At 36.5% G+C, this 20,531-nt stretch overlaps 1 protein-coding gene across 1 annotated transcript in view; it reads right to left on the reverse strand.

Annotated features, from left to right (window-relative positions):
* Positions 1 to 20,531, reverse strand: part of NDST3 (N-deacetylase and N-sulfotransferase 3) — a 137,746-nt gene that overhangs the window by 21,151 nt on the left and 96,064 nt on the right. The window contains exons 6-8 of the mRNA XM_079919970.1: positions 8,621 to 8,803; positions 7,045 to 7,141; positions 2,888 to 3,011 (exon numbers count right to left, since the gene is read on the reverse strand). Coding sequence (XP_079776096.1) covers positions 2,888 to 3,011; positions 7,045 to 7,141; positions 8,621 to 8,803 — 404 coding nt within the window. The remainder of the gene's footprint in view (positions 1 to 2,887; positions 3,012 to 7,044; positions 7,142 to 8,620; positions 8,804 to 20,531) is intronic.

Consider the following 20,531-nt stretch of genomic DNA (forward strand, 5'->3'; position numbering starts at 1 on the left):
GGTAGTTCAGTAATTACTGAACAAGAGAATCATTAACATTTATGTGATAACTTCTTTTTGCAGTGTGTTGTTTTCAGTCACACAATAAAGCTTCTAGTAGGACTCCAGTTGTTACCATATTACAAAGTTTGGCTGGTGCAACAAAGTGATACTTTGAAACTCAGGGCAGTAAAGAAATCCTTTTATGTTTTCTGGAAATTGCCTTGTTGTTGATATATTATTCTGGCATCCCTTTCTTTTAGGGGTAAAGACATATATAAACATTTCTGGAAAGTTTGATCTGTTAACTGTTCTGGTGTACACTCTATTTATAGAAAGTGCCATATTTCAGGATACTTTTTAATTTAGATGCCCACACTTGTTCCAGGGGTACTAAGGTTATATCAAGTGTCTAGTGGTATCTTATTTGGTCCAAGCTTGTCTCAAGCATGCTTATTCTCAGCAAGGGTCCAAGAATCACAAAAGAAGGGCAGGATAACTTTTAATTTCTAAAAACTGTCCCACCTTCCCAGTAGTCCTCCACGCCTACAACACTTTGGGCCTTGAAAATTTCTTCCAGCAGTTCTGGATCTTGGACCCACAAGGCTCCAGAGGCTCACAGAGAAAGCAGGGGCCAGTTCTTGTTTGCCTATATGCCCATGTTTTTTCTAATATAGTGGCTGGTAGTAATAAGCACTTGAAAAATGTTTGATGAATTCATAAGAAAATAAAGAATTCAGCTTCATTTCCAGGGTGGAAATACATCCATGTTTGTAATATGAATTCAGGTTATTCAAAGAATTGGTGAGCAAACTAGAGTGGTTTAGCAATATGTGGGTTAAAAGCAAATGCTGGCCTCATTTAAGCTTTGCTACTCCCATAACAGCTCAGCAATTGTTTTTAACTGAAAGACATGATTTTTTGCAGCACTCCATATTTATTTGTTTCTTGGGTTGACCCTGTATTTTTGAGTGATTTTACTCAAAGCCAAATTAAGATGTTTAGAGGTTCCAAATGTTCACAGGATTTTATGGCTCTCCATGTGCCACTCCAACCATCCACCGCCTCCCCAGGTAATTATAAAAAATAACACCAAACTATGGAACATAAAACTTAACTGTATGCATAAATCAAACATTTTTTTCCTAGAGATTCTGATCACAAATCTTGGCTATTTAATCAAAGATGGAGTTTTCTCATTTTCATTTGCCCTGCTTTGCTTGTGCCCTAAGCCTGTGTTTAGGCTGCCTGTTAGTTAGGGCAACCCTGGTTTTGCCCAGTTCTCCAAGAAGAGCAGATCCATGTATCCAGATTGACTAACTGTGCCTGAGCTTCTGTAAGTGACCTTGGCATGCTCAGACACATAATCTTCAGCCTTGTGGCTCTGTGGTCCTAAAGGGACTGCTGAGGTGCTGATGCTTCAGGGAGAGGTAAGGCCAGTCTGAAGACTGAATACATTGATGTCTTTGAGAGCAAAGCTCTAGTTATTGCTAATAGATTGACATTTGCAGTTACCATTATTTGCTCTTTGTGTTAACTGCCTTTTATAAACACACAATTGTCAATCAAAAGTGTTTACAGTTGGGGTATTTTAGTGAGTTATCATTAAAAGCTTTAATTGTCTTTAGTTTTCTACTTATTTATGCCATCTCTTTGTAGACTACTTAAGGGACTTTTCATTTCTGTTATAGTGCCTGTACACATTACTGTCTATGAACAGCTTTTTTTTTTAATTGAATATTCTCACAGATATTCTTAAGTCCCAGGGAATCCAAGTATTATTGAATTCCTCTCCACTTCCAAAGCAGTTTTTAATCACCCCCTTTAGTCCTGATGTGAACATCATTTTATTCTACTGTATACAAGCATGTATATTGATATTTGAGTCAGTGGGAAAATAGTGGCTGAAGTAGTTGATGGGTTTCTTGATTCTCACAGCTGTTACTTAACACTACTGCAATTAATGTCAAGCACTGTACTGAAGAATTCGCAGGGAAATATATAACAATTAGAATATATGTAAATCCTAGTAGGTGCTCAACTTATACTCAATCCATTTCTTCAGCTTTCCGTTTGGATGGCTCACAAGCAAAACTTGAGGGGGTTGATACATATAAAACAGAGATTATGTGATTTGACAACAGAAGTTTATATACACCTTTCTGCTAAACTACATGCAAAATGTTTATGTTCATTCTCTAGAGTTATTATAAGAATTTACTCTTTTATAGTACTTTCTGCCCAGAATTTATATCTTAAAAGAAAGACTTCTAGATCTTTTTTATGATTAACATGTCTGTTTGCAATATTTATTCCTGCTACATCACATATTCTGTGTATATTGACATTTTAACTTTTAATTTAACTCTTTTACTTAGATGATTGATACGGTTCTAATTTCAAAGGCCAAAAATTAAATTTTGTATATCGTTGATAGCTTTTTTATAGCTTTCATTACTCATAAAATGCATACACATTTCTAGTTCTATTTATTTATTTACCTTTTGTACCAAAGTAAAAATTGAAAATTATATATGTGAACTGTAGCATCACTTAAATGCAAAGTGCATAAGAACAGAAAGTTATGAAAGTGTTTTCTTAAGAGTAGAGAGAAATGAAATTCCTGTGTATTAGGTATTTCTCTGACTTTTTATCTGTAATTACCATCAAAGATAATTAATGCAAATTAAAATTACATGTAAGTCTCTTGAGGCGACAAGTCCCTTCATAACCTGAGAAAAAGTTTGTTACGAATAATTTACGTGCTCCTTCTATTCAATCAGTTTCTAAGGCACGGAGGATGACTTTTATTTGTGGCTACAAACTTAAATGTTTATAATTATAAGCACTAATTTTATACTGTGCACAGTACATATACTTTTAGATTTATACTAATAACCCATCTTACCAATCAATCCCCCTGTGGTAGTTATTTCTATTAAAGAACTGTACCTCCTCAAAGGTTTTTGGGCTGGGGGAGTTACTAAGGATGGAAGGATGCATAACCAGGAACAAATACAAAGCAGTGGTTCCTGAAAAGATAATAGAGGTTCAGAGATTAATTAAACAAAAACACAGTTTCCTACTATTAGCATTTCAAAGTCATTAATAAACTAAGTGTTTCAATGATCCAAACAGATACATATAGATACTCCTTGAATTAAATTGAATACATAACCAGCATCTTAAAAGAGGCAAATTCTAAAAAATGAGGACAGTGTGATGTGAGAAAAGGCCTGTTGCAGGAACTGGGAGAACTGGCTTTTGACCTCAGTTCAGTCACTGACTTGGTCTGTGTCTTTGGCTTTTAGCTTCTTTGTCTTGACTTATTAGTGGAAAATCTCCTGCCTTGATTATTTCCTAGGCTTTCTCTGAGGACAAAAAGACATATTGTATCTGAAGATATTTTGATATTAATAAAGTACCATATAAGTGAAAGCTATCGTTATTTAATATGAGATGTTACATTATCAAATTAATACTTGGGTTTCCCTATAAAGTTCTTCCCGAGGCCTATGAAAGCTTATTAATTTGAGACAGAATTTAAACTTTTAACCAGTTTAAGTTTGAATGCACTTACATACCTATAAAAAGTAGTGCCAAAATTGTTTAAATTGCTAAATTTGAAAAAAAATTGGTGCCCTTTGTTAGTGACATGACAAAATTTGCAGTTTTGGGAAGAGAATGGCACACCACAGGTACTCATATAGATTTGTTAAAATAACTGTCAACAGCACTATTCTCTAAAACAATGAATTGGAAGAGGCAGTGTTCCTAGATTACATCTGAGCCAAACAATGAATATTTTATCTACAATCACAGATAACCTACGATACACAAGGTAAAAATGTTCTTCACAAACTTGACTTAAAACAGTGCTTCTCAAACTTTAGCATGCATCATATTCACCTGGAGGCTATTAAAAAACAGAGAGCTGGGCTCTATCCCAGTTTCTGATTTAGCACACTTTGAGAATCACTGACTTAGAAGAAATATGGGACAAAATCTAAAACTTATTGGGAAAAAAAATGTTCCGTTACTTGAAATCCATAGTAAAGCTTTCTAGAGGATGATCTTTATTTATTTATTTATTTAATTTATTTATTTTTAAATTTTTGTATGCGTTGGGTCTTCGTTGCTGTGTTCAGGCTTTCTTTAGTTGCTGTGAGCGGGGGCTACTCTTTGTTGTGGTGCGTGGGCTTCTCATCACGGTGGCTTCTCTCGTTGCAGAGCACGGGCTCTAGGCGTGTGGGCTTCAGTAGTTGTGGCACGTGGGCTTCAGTAGTTGTGCCACGTGGGCTCTAGAGCGCAGGCTCAGTAGCTGTGGAGCACAGGCTTAGTTGCTTTGCGGCATGTGGGATCTTCCCAGACCAGGGATTGAACCCGTGTCCCCTGCATTGGCAGACAGATTCTTAACCACTGGGCCACCAGGGAAGTCCTAGAGCATGATCTTTAGAGTCTGATAACTTCTAGGATCAAGAGTTTTATTTCCAGCACTTACCAGCTGTGTGAACTTGAACAAAAATATCTAACCTGAGTCTTAGTTTTCTTATCTGTGTAGTGGGGAAGAAAATACTTAGCTGTCAGGACTCTATGAGGGTCAAGTGAGATAATCTACATGAAAGTACCTGAATAGCTCCATATCTAAATATTAGTAAGGTATTTTTGAAAATAATTTTATTGAGATAGAGTTCAGTAATGCATTTTTTAAAAATTGAAAAGAATATAGTATTTGTAAAGACAGAAAAATAGCTATTACAATGTGAAAAAAGAAAATAGATTAATTCCATTCTCAGATCAACTGATAACATTCTTTTCTGAATTTTATTTTTAAGAATTGTATTCAACCATGTTATTTGCTTTTAATAGCATGATGAGCATTAATAAGACAAACAAAAAATGAATAAGATCTAATCATTTGCATAGTCAGTAAAAGGCATACTGTAATTTATCAGTGGTCAAAAAATTGTTAAGTTGTGGTGTTTGAATTCTGTCTTTAGCTACTCATATTCTTGGGTCTGAATAAACTGTGTCTGTGTGTGTGTGTGTGTATCTCAACTGCATAATCATAGATACACATGTTCAAAAAAAGCTTCAGTTTTTATATTTTTGTTAGTTTCAACACTAAAAATATTTGAATATCCAGATGACTATACATTCGTGCAAAATTATTCAGAAAAATACTTTTGGCAAAACTAAAGATAAAAATGAAGCCAATTAATTTTTATGGAACTGATATAAGAAGATATGTTTGTCCATTTAAAAAATAATCTCATAAAATATCAATATATACAACAATATGGATGAATCTCAAAAGCAATATGCTAAGTGAAAGAAGTCCAACACAAAAGATTACATATTTTATGATTCCATTTATGTGAAATTCTAGAAGAGGCAAAAATATAGTGGCGGAAAGTGGCTGTGGCTGAGGATGGGGGAGAAAAAGACATGGAGATCATGGAAAAGACTCCGACAAGTACAGGTTTCTGGTAACTGACTATACTGCTGACCTGAATGAATAAACATTTTCAGAACTCTAATGGAAAACTGATGAATTCATAAAAGTGCTAACAAAAGATCAAGATGAAAAAAAAATTAATTACATGGGACTGAGTGAACTGATGAGGATGATTATAATTTTTGTGACTCTCTGTTTGAATTAAAAAAAAAAAAATCCCACAAGGACTCAGAAGAAAAAGACATGGAGAAACTTTTTAGGGAGACAGAAGTGTTCTAAATCTTTAATGTTGTAGTGGTTATACCGCTGTGTGCAATTTCTAAAATTCATCATACTGTGCATTTAAAATGGGTGAATTTTACTGTGTGTAAATTATACCTCTATAAAACTGGGAAAAAATTCAATTTCTATAAAAAGAAGATAAACCCCTTCCAAAGGTAAATGTCATCTACAAATTGTAACGTAAACATTTGGAAACCCAGATGAGTTGAAGATGACAAGTAATTATGTCATCTATGATATTAAAATGTCTGCATATCTAGCACAACACAAGAAGCATATCCTGCAGGGCTTTCTGAGGCAAACTTGATCTGCCAAGCTTCAGAGAGATGTGATTGTTAATGACAAAGCTATGTGATGACAGTGGGAGTTTGCTAAAGAGACTTTCAGTGTGTTTCTAGTTGCTTCTTGACTTTAAATAGATAAGGACAAGTGAAATAAATAAGGATAAGAGAACTATTTGTCGTATTTATTATTGTTTTCAGATTGATATTTGTAAATGGGACTGAGAAAACGAATAGGCTAAACTTACTGTGTGCATTACGTAGAATTCTCCCCAGTTATTTCTAGAGAAATGAGGAAAGGGAATGTATTCCCTTAGGAAGGGTTGAAATGGCTGTTTTCGGTGAAGCTAGAAATGAAAAGCCCCAAATAATTTATCATGCAGGATACAGTTTGAATGTCTGGCATTTTAAAGCTTCCACTGGGCTTCATTTTAATACTGATCCTTACAGAGACAAGAAGTTTAAGGGAAAAAATTGCACACCAATTTAAGAAAAGGTGCCAAAGATTTCTCCTGGGTATGAATAAATATCTTTCTTAGCACAAAGTTTTGTTTATGTCTAGGAATTCTGCTTGTCAAACATCTTTTATAGACTTTTAGAAAATAGTCATTTCTGCAAGAAATAGTCTAGAAATAAACTATATCAGGAAGATGGCAGGAAGAGGCTAAATTTCCGGAAGAGTTATAGGTACTTACATGTGTCCATCTTGACTTTTGATGAAATCCTGTCAGTCACTCTCCAAACACGTGATTAGTTTTGATTTTAGAAATGTTAATAACACCATTTTTCAATTAAGGTCTTTGGAAAAAACATAACTTTTGCCACCAAATTGACTGCTGGATATTCAAACTGTGTGACATCTATTTTCACCCTTTTTACTTTAAAAAACACATTATTGAGCTAAACAAAGATTATGTCGGAGAATAAAGTGTTATTCATTCATCAATATTTATAGGCAGTTTGAGAAGTCATTGTGACATGAATTCACTGTCTTCTCATCAGGATTTTTACAGTTTGGTTAATTATAACATAAAAATTTCTCACCAGTTTTCTGGGGTCCTATTACCAAGAATTTTGGTAAGCGATCACAGGTTTTTTCTTTAGACCAAATGTCTCTGTGGCGTTTGTCATCACAAGGATTCTAAACAGGAGAAGAAAATAGAGATGTATTTTTGTGGGTGCCCATTGTGTGCTAGAGTTTTTCAACTTCTGTCCTTGAAAAGATATCCCAGGAAAAAAGGCTATGTGTCTCTTTTTGGCTGGGCCCGTGAGCCATGGCCGCTGAGCCTGCGCGTCTGGAGCCTGTGCTCCGCAACGGGAGAGGCCACAACAGTGAGAGGCCCCCGTAACGCAAAAAAAAAAAAAAAAATAAAAAAATAAAAATAGGGTGTTAAATTAGCAGGAAAGTTTCATGTCTTTCCAGTGGCTAACGCCTGGTGATGTTCTGTAGTGGTTAACATAAAAAGATGGGTGTTTTAAAATCTTAACTGCAAAATAATATGCAGTGATAATTTTATAACCACCAACTTTAACCTACTAAAATGTGTAGTTACGTTTCTTCTTGGGGTTATCTGTTTGTGCCCAGGAGGCAATTAGCTCAAGTTCAGAGCTAAATGAATAGAATATAAGTGCAGAGCTTACTGTAACTTCAATCTGTGAAATTTACTGAATTCTGCTTCTGAAGATCATTATTATTATACCATCAGCTCTGTCAGTAACTCTCATTTAGAACATTGATTCAGAGCACAGTGGCCTGGAATTCTTTCCCACTCTGTCACATAGCAGCTGTATGACCTTGCTTAAGTGTCTCAGCCTTTCTGTGCCCCAGTTTCTTCATCTGTAAAATGGCGATAATAACTATACCTACCTCAAAGGGTAGTTGTGAGGATTAAATGAATGAACATATGTAAAGAACCCAGTCAGACATGTAATAAGCACTATGTAGTTATTTGCTAAAGATTATTACTTTCCCCAGATCATGGTGTGGGGAATCTAAGCTCAAAGTATGTTTTTGCAATTCTAGACACATGAGAGTGTAAGCTTTGAAATCTGGGTCATGCCTGGAACAGTTTGAATATGCCATGTTTATGTGACATTTTCTCTTAAGAAGCTCAGTGATTTTGTCACTAAACACTTTCCTCATGTCCAAAGTAATTCCCAATAATACTTTTGAAAGCTGACTATATTCTGCAGCTGCTGGTGTACCTCGTGGTTCAGAAGCAGATGTCAGTTCTGAACTCTTCTCACCTACCCCTGTAATGTCATTTAGTCATGAGAGGTGATGTGCTCAAGGCTGACCAGCTGGCTACCTGTCTAACACACACCTAAACCATCTTCTGCTCTTTCAGCCTATTGCAATCTGCAAATTGATCCCTCAATCCTGATTCAAAACATTGTATCCACTGAACCTCTCACTGAGCTTTCAGAATTCCATAGTTTCTAGTGGGCACAGGAACAGAGAATATGGCCCACTATGAAGTTTCTCAAATCTACTAACGTACAAAACGTATGTTATTTTTTCCCCAGGATGTCTTCACTTTTCAGATTTGGATTACCTCATGAAACTCCAAGATATGTTTGTGGGATTCATTAATAATACCAGTCATTGACCCAATCTTACCTGCCAGAGAGGGTCTTTTTGATCAGGAAAGAGCTCAAAATATTTATGAGCCAGCTGCACTGGAGGCAGAGTCTGAAGTCGTAAGTTGGTCCAGCTCTGCACGAAGTTGGCTAGATTGACAAATGTATATAATCCCAGTCGGTCATTCCCATAGTTAGACAAATGGGTCATGAAAATGCTGATCTGAAAAAGGCAAACGAACTTCAGTGTAAACACAAGTTATTTTAACCCTAGGGGGCAGTGCAATCACAGCAATGCTAGTTTTTCTTAAGAAGTCTTTGCACAGGGTTTCAGTTCATGAGATGTTTTTGAATTTTGCACATATCTCAAATACTCTCATTATATTAATGCACTCTGGAGGATGTGTTATTAGCAAGACTTGGTGAGCATTTTTTCCCTAAGGTTTTAATGTATTTCATAACAAAAAATGAGTCCAACTGCCACAGACCCACGTTGGTGCAATTCGACTGATGCTGAATTACACATCCTAGATGTTCACACACAGTGGCTTCATGATATGTGAACTATTCATAATTTGAGGCAGCAGGAGGTTGGGATTTTGTAATTTCAATCAACTTAATCTGATTTGTAACACAGTATGTAGAATTAATGGATATAAATAATCAATGAATTGTGATTATTAGCATTAACTGAATAGCCTCTGATTTGTATTTATTAGAGGTCATAATGACAAAGGACTAGTGAATGAATTTTTACTAAAAGAACTATCAACTATTTTCCATCAATGACACTCTGAAACCCTTTTCCATATTTATTGAGTCTACTATTTACAATATCAGATACCTCCTTTAAGAAAAGTTTTCAGTGCTCGGCTAGATAAACTATTCCTATGGAAGCAGGTGTCCTGGATTGAATCCACACATTGAAAAAAAATTATAGCAAACATGGGGATCTTTTTATAATAAAATAAATTTGATTCTTTAGGTTTAATTCAATTGGTCAGGAATGTAGAATGGGCATTTTTAAAGCTACTGCTTAAAGTGAATGCAAATAGCTTTTGTTGGTTAGTGTTGACAACTGGAAATAATTCTGCATGAGATTTTCAATGGTAATGAAAACCACTGTGGCGTTTATGCTACTATAAAGAGATCATAAACGTAATTCATGGGATAATAGTATGCTCCTAAAATATATAATGTCATATGAATGAATAGTAATAATGGTTATTATAATCATCATAATAATGAATATAATAGGTTCATTCATTAAGAGACTGGCTGAGAGAAGTATTTAAGAAAATTTATTGAGGTTAAGTGGCGGAGATGAGAGAAAGTTTTGATATAAAAAAATCAGAAAAAATATAATTACAACTATGAATAAAAGGAAGCAGTAAAATCCTATATTATATAGAGCAATCACAGACTTTAACATGAAAAGCTTCAAGTGTGATCAAGAATATTTAATCGTGTTTCTATTCACTCTGCCTGAATATATTTTAAATCTTAGAACTTTCACAGACAAAATACTTTAAGGGTGATTTTAAATAGCTACCAGCAGACTGATGCAGTCATGAAATTAATAAGTAAGACTTTCAGCTTAACATTTGGGGTATTTGTGAAAAATGAGACTTTTAAAACCTAACCTTCTGGTTATTTTTTATAGTAGCTTCAATTGTTTGACCTTTCTCACCCCCTCCTTTGTTTCCTCCAAAATTTATCAAAACAGTAGTCTATTGAGCGATTTAAGAAAATCATACTTAAATTTGGAAGTTCTTTCCTGATAACCGTTTGAAGCAGTCTTTCATCATTTGTTTTATATGCTACATTTTTCAGTGTGGCCCAATAACAATGGCAAAATGATACTTCAAATGCCTTTCTATTAAATTTTTTCCATACAATGTAAAAAAAATATGTTAACCTAGTTAGCCACTAATTCAAATTTATCGCTTTATTTTTCTGAAAGATTTATTAAAAAATCTGTGTCTATATTTTACTTTAGTATCTGCATTGGACAGAAAATGAAAAACTTAGAGATATTGTTTGACTTTCTGATACTAATACATTTGACATCCCTTTGAATTTACTTTTCAACCTTGGAAAGCATTTTATGCTGTGACATTTAAAGCAGAGTGCCACTTTTTTACTTGTATGAGTGTAGAAAGTAAAAAATGCTTCTCTCTCTGGTAAAAACAGAAGTGGCCCAAAGTGAGTATGAGCTGGTTGATGACATCGCTTTTGCTGAAACTGAACCGGACTGGCAAGAATTAAGGTAATACTTATAAGGTGTTGAACTTAATCCTGTAAAAGAAAAGCTACTTAACCTCCAACCAGGGAAACTTTCCTTGGTTTTCAATTCTGTTTTTGTATATCAACTTTAACATAATACAAAGTGTACCATAAGCAAAGGGACTGCTTCAAAGTGATGGTTTTATAATGCATGTCACCTCGTGATACTTTTAGGCTTTCGACTCAAGCCTGGGATTTGTTTTGTGCTCCTAAAGAAATACAAGGCCATAAAAGGAATATATAATTGTTCAGGACATAAAACACTTCAATTTCTTTTTAAACTTTTATTGGGGTGTGAATCACAATATTCTCTGTACACATGGAACATTGTACATATCTTTTGCTGAACATGCCACCTCTCCAAGTTTTCTTATTATTTTTGTTAGGAAGGTATGCACGACAAGCAACAGCACAGGTGGGAACAGATATATAAAGAGAAGGTTTTGGTCAAAAATTAGCTTGCTTTCCAAATAGTATTTCTTCTTCTGTTCTGATCTGTGACAACTATAGTGTCACCTTACTTCTTGGCACTTCCTCACCTGACAGCAATGTCTACATGGAATAGAAAGAAACAAAGAAGCAGCTTGAAAAGGTTGCCATTTCAGGGGAAGTAGATATTAGTCGTTTGCTAAAGAAGATGATTTTATAATTTTAAGAGTGTTTAAGAACTAAGGGGTTTTGTATTGTTTTTTAAAAAAGGATTGAATGTGTCAAAATAAGTTATCTTTACTGTACATGCAGAATCCAATGAGAAGGAAAATGTCAAAAGAAGTTACAATTGCATTTCTATAACAGTTTTTTGCTGTAAGCAAACTGCAAGCAATTCTCCTTGTTACCCAAAAGACTAATCAGCCGCTTAAAACTCAAATCATTGGGAACTGCCAAAGACATAAAGTTTATCTGATTAACAGCTGAAAAAAATTCTAGCCTGATAAACATAGATTTGTATAACAAGATACTTATCTATGATTTTTTTTCTATAAAAGGCAAATGGTAAATGCCAAATATCTTATATACTGGCATTTATGAGAAAGGAAACAGATACCAGTTGTAAAAGCATGGCTAAGAGAAAGATGTGGGAAGCTTTATCTATACTTTCCAGTCTCTGATAAGTTCCAGGTATTGGAGATGGACGAATCACTACCAAGAAGAATAGGAGCGAAACATGGGTCCTGGTGTAAAAGCAGTTGACAATGCAGTAATTACTCTGTTTGTTTTGAGATGGTCAGGGGGGAGGGGAGAGGAAGTTAGGGTATAAAAAAGTATGTTACTTATAATATTTACTATAAACGATGCCATTTATGACCATGCTGCTTAGTTAAAATCCACAAACATTTTTCTTATCCTATTTGCCAGATGCTCCGATTGGTTCTGGAGGGGTGCAAATATAAATATGATGCTCATTCTTTTTAAGTCTTTTTTGTGAAAAAATTTAGAATTCAAAAGACACAAAAGAGTTTACAGTGAAAAAACTTTTTCCTCCTACCTCCATCCTTTAGCCAACCAGTTTTGTTTTGTTTGGTATCCTTCCAGGTGACCAGAGGTTCAAAAGCCTTAGCATATATACAGATCACCTAGGAAGTTTATAAAAGTTCAGATCACCAGGTCTTACACTCAGAGATTCTGATTTTCTAGATCTGGAGGGTGGCCTGGTACCTGCATTTTAGAGGATCATCCCTAGTTGTCCAGATGCAGGTGCCACTGGAATATGATTTGAGGAAAACTGGCCAAACCCATTGTTTATTCCCATAGAAAAGATTTTGTTCACCAAAAGCCATCAGCTTTTCTGTAGTGATCCTTTTGAATACATTTTACAAAAAAGAACTTGTAAAGTTTATGAATATTTTGATGTTCTAGGCTTAGAGCTAACCATGGCACAAAGAACAATTTGATAAGTGCCCTTGGCTATGCCTTTGGAGGGCTTCTGCACTGCTGACATATGTGTGGAGACACGTAGAAGATTGCCAAAAAGAGAACTGGTCCGTATAGACATGCGCAATTGGTTCCTAAATCCCCTTCAATCCTGTGTTGTTGTTGTTGTTGTTGTTGTTGTTGTTTTTGCGGTATGTGGGCCTCTCACTGTTGTGGCCTCTCCCGCTGTGGAGCACAGGCTCCGGACGCGCAGGCTCAGTGGCCGTGGCTCACGGGCCCAGCTGCTCCGCGGCATGTGGGATCTTCCCGGACCGGGGCACGAACCCGTGTCCCCTGCATCGGCAGGAGGACTCTCAACCACTGCGCCACCAGGGAAGCCCATTTGTTGTTTTTTTACCAAAGCAAAATTCTTCTCTGTTTCCTCATGTACCTCTCAGATACATATTATCTTATAACTTCTCTATTTAATAGGCTGCTTTTCATGTTCATTTTTACTTTATTTCATAGCATTTAAAATATTGTCTGGAAGAGGACAAGCATACTGTAATTAACTTCTTTAGGGGAAAAATAAGGAAAACAGTTTATTTTTATGGGGTAGTGATCAAACTGTGGAAGTTTTATTACCATGAAAAATATATGAGTTTCATCACTGTCAAGAATGGTACTTCATTACATGAGTTTGTCTCTTTCTGGAAAATAAGCTAAAAATTCTGAGGAGAAGACTCTTCTAATGAGGCATTGGGCCTGAACCTCCAATTCTATAATTTCCCAGTTCAAACCATCTAATAGTTCCTCACTGCTTTCTGAACTAAGTAAAATTCAGGATGTCACCCTAAATTACACCATGATCTCAGGTTACCTTTCCAATCTTATCGGTGCTCCGGGTACCAGTCAGTTGCTTTGCTTACCGCTCCCCAGTGTTCCCTAGACTCACCTACCTCAATGCTTTGTTTATGCAGTTTCTTCTCTCTAGAATACACTGCCTCACTTTTCTACTTCTGTCTGTGCTAGGTATCCACAGGGTCACATCTACCTTTTCAGATCTTTCTAGGCAAATGAAATCTTTAAAAAATTTGAGCCCCAGAGCATTACAGTTTAGTCTTTCTGACATTTTCTTACTCTGACTTGTATTATGCTTTTAAAAAGTGCTTGTTTTATTTGTGTCTAGATTGTAAGTTCCTTGGGGGCTGGCATGGGGCCTTTTTCAACTTTATTCTCTGAGCTGCCTATGATATATAGTATGTGCCTTGAGTTGGCACCAATAATCTTGCTTAAAAAGTTGGGAAATCTAGGGTCAATTGTTTTTACAGTGCCATTCATTCTGGTAATCCTTTAGCACCATTCAAATTGTGACCCTCCTCAAGGATTTATTCTTGTCTCTTCCGACTTTGTCCCTGTCGCTCTGTACTCTTTCCGCGGAACTCTGGCCTCCCAGTCTCCGTTTATTTTTTTTTTACCACCCATTTCCTTCTGTTTCCTGTGAAACTTCCTTTCTTTGTAAAAAAACGATATCTTTAGGACTTTAACTTTGACCTGCATGGTGGTTAAGAAAGTGGGCTCTGCCATATACTGACTTAAGAAGTTATTTAAACTCTCAGTACTTCAATTTACTTAATTAAAAGGAAAAAAAGGGGCAGAATAATAGTAACTACCTCACATGGTTGTTCTGATGATTAAATGTAATAAAACATTTAAAGCACTGCTTGACACACAGTAATTGCTTAATAAATATTGCTTTTGTTGTTATATTACTGTGGTTTTGCAGGAACATCATTTCTCATTTATAGCTTCCTTCCAGCAGCTCATCAACCTTATCTATACCTCTAGTCTCTTAATCCCTTCATTTTTTTCTGCATCTGTCAATGTTCATCTGATAGTGATCAGATGATCACTGCCTCCACCAGGCAAGATTCTAGGGTCAATAATTTGAACTTCTCTCCCACTATCACCCTCAGATTCCCAACCTTCTTTTTGCTTTCAATGCTCTGCAGGTCTGAGACTTTGGATTAATTTTCCATTCAATTTCTTCACACCCACATATGAACTTTTCAGCACAGCTAGAGAAAAAAATATACAACGGGAGCTATTCAGGTCACGTAAGCACACGGTCCCCAATTTCAATGGAATCCTCCATACTACTGGCCACTCTTTTTATTCATTCTTTATCTCCTTGCTCTTCAGTTTCCTTCAGCAGCTATTTCAAACTCTCATTCTTCTCTGAGGCCTTTTGCTCAGTCTTCACTCTCCCTAATCTCCCTAGTTTGTCCCCATGATTAATGAGGAGTAACGGTCATGAGGCAGGAACTCTTTCAACTTCCTACCCCTCTCCATAGATATATGTCTTCTAAAAATTCCTCCTGACACCTTCAGTGTCACCAGAAGTGTTCCATTTTGTTTTCAAGACTAATATATCTCCAAGTGCTTTTTATCCCATCTACTTTCAACTCCCAAGAGATCATTCTATCACTTATTTCTGTATTTTCCTCTATTTTTAATCCTCTCTACTAGTCCTTCCCTAATGCCTGAAAACATGCTTGAGTTTCTCTCTTCTTAGGCTCTCGAGTTTTTTTCTTTTCTAGACACTGTCCTTCCCAATACGTGCTGTCTTTACTCCTCATTTCCATTCACTTTTTAGTCCTTTGTCATCTGGCTTTTGTTCCCACCATTCCATTGAAAATGCCTTGTCAAAGGGCAGCAACTCCAAACATAACATCTGCAATCTTAAAAATCGTTGTGTAACTCATACATTAAACACTTCAGATTCATGGGATATAATCATTAAAGTAACCCATCGCTTTTTTGCACTATCCCTTTAACGTTTATTCAGTGTGGGCGGTTTTCCCCTTATCCCTGGATGAAGGCTAGGGAAGGCAGCATGGCCTCCCTAGTTTCTTCAGTGAACAGAGAGCTCTCATGCAGCTTTAGGTTGCTAACACATTCTTGATTTAGTAGTTTAAATCTCCTGGTCCAGAAAATAAAACTCCAAACTTGTTGCAATATTAAGTCTTCTCCTGTCTCTAAGCTGTGACCTGGTATAGGAGAGAATCTGCAAGAGAGGCTGGGAAGAGAGCCTGATTGATTCTTCTCCAGTGGGTGATTTTATTCTCCATCTTGCTAGCTGAGGCTTCTGATCCCTTAGTGTTTGGGACATGGAGATGAAGGAGGGAGAGGGAGACAGGGATTATTACGTGATTGATAATGTGTCAAAAGATGGCATATGCGTAAAGCCATTTGAGATCTTTGGAGATATTCCTCCTGGCCCCCAGCAATGCAATTTCCTTTACAAGGTTAGTGCCTCCCTCAGTTCCTTGTCAGGAGCCCTTTTAAAAAGATTCCCAGGTAACATTCCTACTAAGAATTCTACAGCTGGGCCCTGAGATTTAGGGGCCTTTGATCTGACTTTGGAAAAGAGGGCATATACTCTTCGATGTGGCTCCCTCCTCTTTTGACAAAGACCATTTTAGCCAATCTCTCTCTCATGCTTTAGTCTTATGAGTCATGAGGCAGACAGCAGCCCAATATGTCCCGCTTCTGGGAACACATACCAGGAGCTCTCTGACCGTTCTGGTGACCCTCACGCCAGAGCTAAGATGAGCAGCAGGGCAGTCCTTCACCCTCTGCTCTCCTGTGGGTAGAAAGTGGTGGGGATCATGCTCACTGCACAGCACAACTCTCTCCAAAAGTCTTCCTCACAAATTCTCCTTATTTCCAGAAACTTGATCATTTGATCTGGGACGTGGGTGAGACATTTGAAATTTTTTTCACGGTGGTTGGTCTCACTCACAGCTCACTTTGTTGCTTATATCTTCCATATTTTTGTGCTGTTACAACTGTTTTACGCTAAAAATCATTTTCATTAATTTTATCACCTTGCCCAATGGAAGTAAAAAAAAAATGTCACTTTCATTTTTAAGACTTAAATTCATTAAGTGCCGTTTTTCTACCTGGCTTGTGCCTTAATCATCATTTAAGAATCTCAAAGGAAAGCTCAACTGCAGAATAATTTGGCAAGGGACCCCTAACATTTTGAATCTGGGATCTGATGGGCTTTACAGGAGAGCTGGAGGGGTAAATCAATTGCTCTCAATTAGGGACAGGTTTCAAAGGTACAGTGATGAGGTCAATGTAATTTAAAGCAATTTAGCTTGGAACATTTGTCTTTCTTATAACATTTATGTCTCTCACTTAATTTTTCTGGCTATACATTCAGAACTGCAAGTTCAGCCCTTTTATTACAAGCTAATGATTTAACATTTCTTTTGGGTACCAGAGGAAGTAATTCTATTGGTTTAATGCATTGCCATTACTTGAGCTGCTGAACAAATGTTTACACGCACAAGAGTGCTTACAGCTCTCAGACCACCAATTTTCAGTGAATTTTGCGTTGTGTACCTTGGGTGTGCTGTTCTGATATTGTCTCTGCATTACTCTGAAAGACTCTGTTGCAGTTATTTAGAGACTAGACAACAGCTGTTCTTGTTCTATTAGACTTACAAAGTGACAGGATAATGAATAGTTACAGCTTATGATAGATTTAAAAATGATTAATTAAGAGAAATCCTTATTTAAGCAGCAATGTAGTACAAAGGTTATATTCAATTTTGCAATGAAAACCATTTTTTTTTTTCCTAGTGGAAAACACTTTGTTTCTTAGTTTTAAAGCACTGCCTCCACAGCATAATGAAGATGTAGAGAGGAGATGAAATTAAACCTCCCTTAAGGTGTTTAATTTAACGGAAAAACACCTGACAGAATTAAAAAAAGAGAATCCTTCTCTTTTTTTGTAAATGGACCCACATGAAAATCTGATTTTGGCTATGTGAATGAATTACATTTAGGTAATCACAAAGAACAGCTTCATCATCAGGAGATTTCAATTAGCTGTGTTTGCGCATAAAGCTGAATTCACCCTGGGGGCAAAAAATAACCATGCCAAAGACGTATGTTTATTTTGTAGAGAAAAGCTAGGTTTTTAAAAGCTAGGAACTAAGTGTTGTCAAATTTCTGAATATTCAACAACATTAAAAATTTTCTTTTTAATTATTTATTTTAAGGCAGGCCCTCTAATAAAGTGATTTGTAAAATGCGGACAGATTTTGGGAGCATCTCTTTTGTACAGAAATTTATGAAGACAGTGAGAACTCAGAGGACAAGAAAGAACAATACTAAAGAATAAACACTCACCAGGTATTAACCGAGTCACTGAGGTCTCTATACCTTCAATGAGAGGAAAAATACCAGGGCTTGCTTGACGACTGGGCCTACACAGGCCACAGCTTACTATTTTGACTAAAAAAAAGACATTTTAAGAATAAAATGTTTGGCACAAGACAGCAGAAGTGAAGTAGTTCTTTCAGGGCTTTGAAGGAGACCAACCCAGATAGAAGAGTCAGCTAAGGTGCCTAACGAAACTTAATTAAAAGCAAGATAACTAGAAGGGCATTTCTGAAGAGATGAGTAAAGAGAAGAAATAGAAAGGATTCCAAACCCTTATGAGTCAGCACAGCTAGAGGCCACCTACTGCCAAAGCTGCTAGCAGGTGGAGGGCCTCTTTCAACTGTAGTGAGAACAATACCATGACAGAGGTTTCTGAAAGGTGATGAGGTCATAAAAGATTGTAACTAAACCAAGTACCTATTTAAAAATAATTGTAGTAGGAACCCCACATTTGGTCTAGTTTCTTATTATTGCTTTAAGCTGTAAGTCCTTTAAAATAACTTATTTATAGATACAAATCTATAAGTAAGACTGTAATGTAATGAGGAGTTACATTTTCTAAAAGTGAATTATCTGAGGAATTAGGTAAATCAGCTTAAGAAGAACTGGAGTTTTAAAATGTTTCCTTTCTGAAACTGTCAACCCTTTCACACAGCAGCAACTACCCAGAACTACACATAAACAGGTACAAGGAGATTTAATGAGGTTATGAAATTTGAAGTGTAGATTCCATCTTCTACTAAGGTCAACATTTTCATAGTGACTTAAAGGAAAATTCTAAAAATATTTGCCTGGATATTATCGTCACCATCACCATCACCATCACCATTACAATCAGGCAAGCCTCAGACAGAACTTTGAAAGAACTGCAAGGGTTTTTAGAAATGGTTTCATTAAACACCAATGTCTAGGGAATAGTGTCTGCTGAATAAGAAAATTTGCCTTATTTGGTGGATTACTAGGCAGAGGGGAGGAGGGCAGGTTTCTCCCGTCCCTTCCAACTATGAAGGGAATTTTCTATACTTTTCTAAATATCGCTCCCATTTAAAGCTTTACATAGACCTTCACTGTGACACTCACTTGTTACTTTGGGTGAAGCAGTAAACTTCCACATGTTCAGATGCTTCATCTGTAAAGATGGGATGATAATTATATTCCCCAAAGGCTCAGGCTGCAATGCATGATTTCTTAACTTCTCTCTGCTTAAAGCGCACAAACTAGTACTAGACTTTCCACATATTTCTGTTCTTGGATGTCTACATTCTTCCTTTATAAAAATTTATCCCTCACTACCAACTTCTGATACGTTCTCTCTCTAACCGTATAGCTACCACTCTGACTTTAGGCCTCACTGCTCTTAAAACTTATTTTGGCTAGGTAATATTGCATCATATAAAATTCTAAAGGCACAACAAGGTATACAGTAAAAAATCTTCTTCTTCCTCCTGTCTTTCAGTCACTCAGTTCTTTTACCAAGAAGCCACCAACATCATTGGTATGTGTGTTCTTCCTGAAATATTCTATGTATACAAAACCAAGTATGTATATGTATTCTTCCTCTTCTTTTTTTATTTTTAAAACACAAATGGAAGCAAACTGACACACAGTTCTATGCCTTGATTTTTTTAAACTTAAATCTTGGAAATTGTTCAATGGGTGCATAAGGGACTTCCTCATTCTTAATGTATAGATGTACTATAATTCTATTGTATGGATTGCTCTAATTATCCAATGAGTCCTTGTGATTTTTATGCTACTGTGAATAACCTTGTGGGTGCATCAGTTCACTCTTTTGCAAGTATATCTGAGCATAAATTCTTGCAGGTAGAATTGCTGAGGAAAATTTGTGCATCTGTAATACTGATAGATATTGCCAAGTTGCTTTTCATAGAGATTGTACAAATTTACACTCCTACTAGCAATGTGTAAGGGTTAGGCCCTGTTACTTTTTGCCTGAACCACTCTAATAACTTCCTGAATGATCTGTTCACTTTTATTTCTCCCAACTCTGTTATATCTCTTGTGCTAATACCAGAAAAATCCTCCTAAAGCAAAACTCCTTTGCTTAGAAAATAGTAACAACTCCTTATTTTCCACTAAGTTAAACTCCTTTACCTGGCACTGAGAATCCTTGATGAAACAGGCCCATATTCCTTCTTGAGTTTTATCTTCCCCCACATACACTCTCTAAGGAACAAATGGAACTACTCCTTATTCTCCAAATGCTCATGCTTTAGGCCAGGCATCCATTTCCTCTGTAAAGGATGCTTCTTGGGACTTCCCTGGTGGAGCAGTGGTTAAGAATCCGCCTGCCAATGCAGGGGACATGGGTTTGATCCTTGGTCTGGGAAGATCCCATGTGCCGCACAGCAACTAAGCCCATGTGCCACAACTGCTGAGCCTGCGCTCTAGAGCCCACGCGCCTAGAGCCCGTGCTCCGCAACAAGAGAAGCCACTGCAATGAGAAGCCCACGCACCGCAACGAAGAGTAGCCCCCTACTCGCCGCAACTAGAGAAAGCCCACACGCAGCAATGAAGACCCAACACAGCCAAAACAAAAACAAAAACAAACTTAA

The sequence above is a fragment of the Stenella coeruleoalba genome (genome assembly GCF_951394435.1).
Source record: "Stenella coeruleoalba genome assembly, chromosome: 4".
In the NCBI taxonomy this organism is placed as follows: Eukaryota; Metazoa; Chordata; class Mammalia; order Artiodactyla; family Delphinidae; genus Stenella; species Stenella coeruleoalba.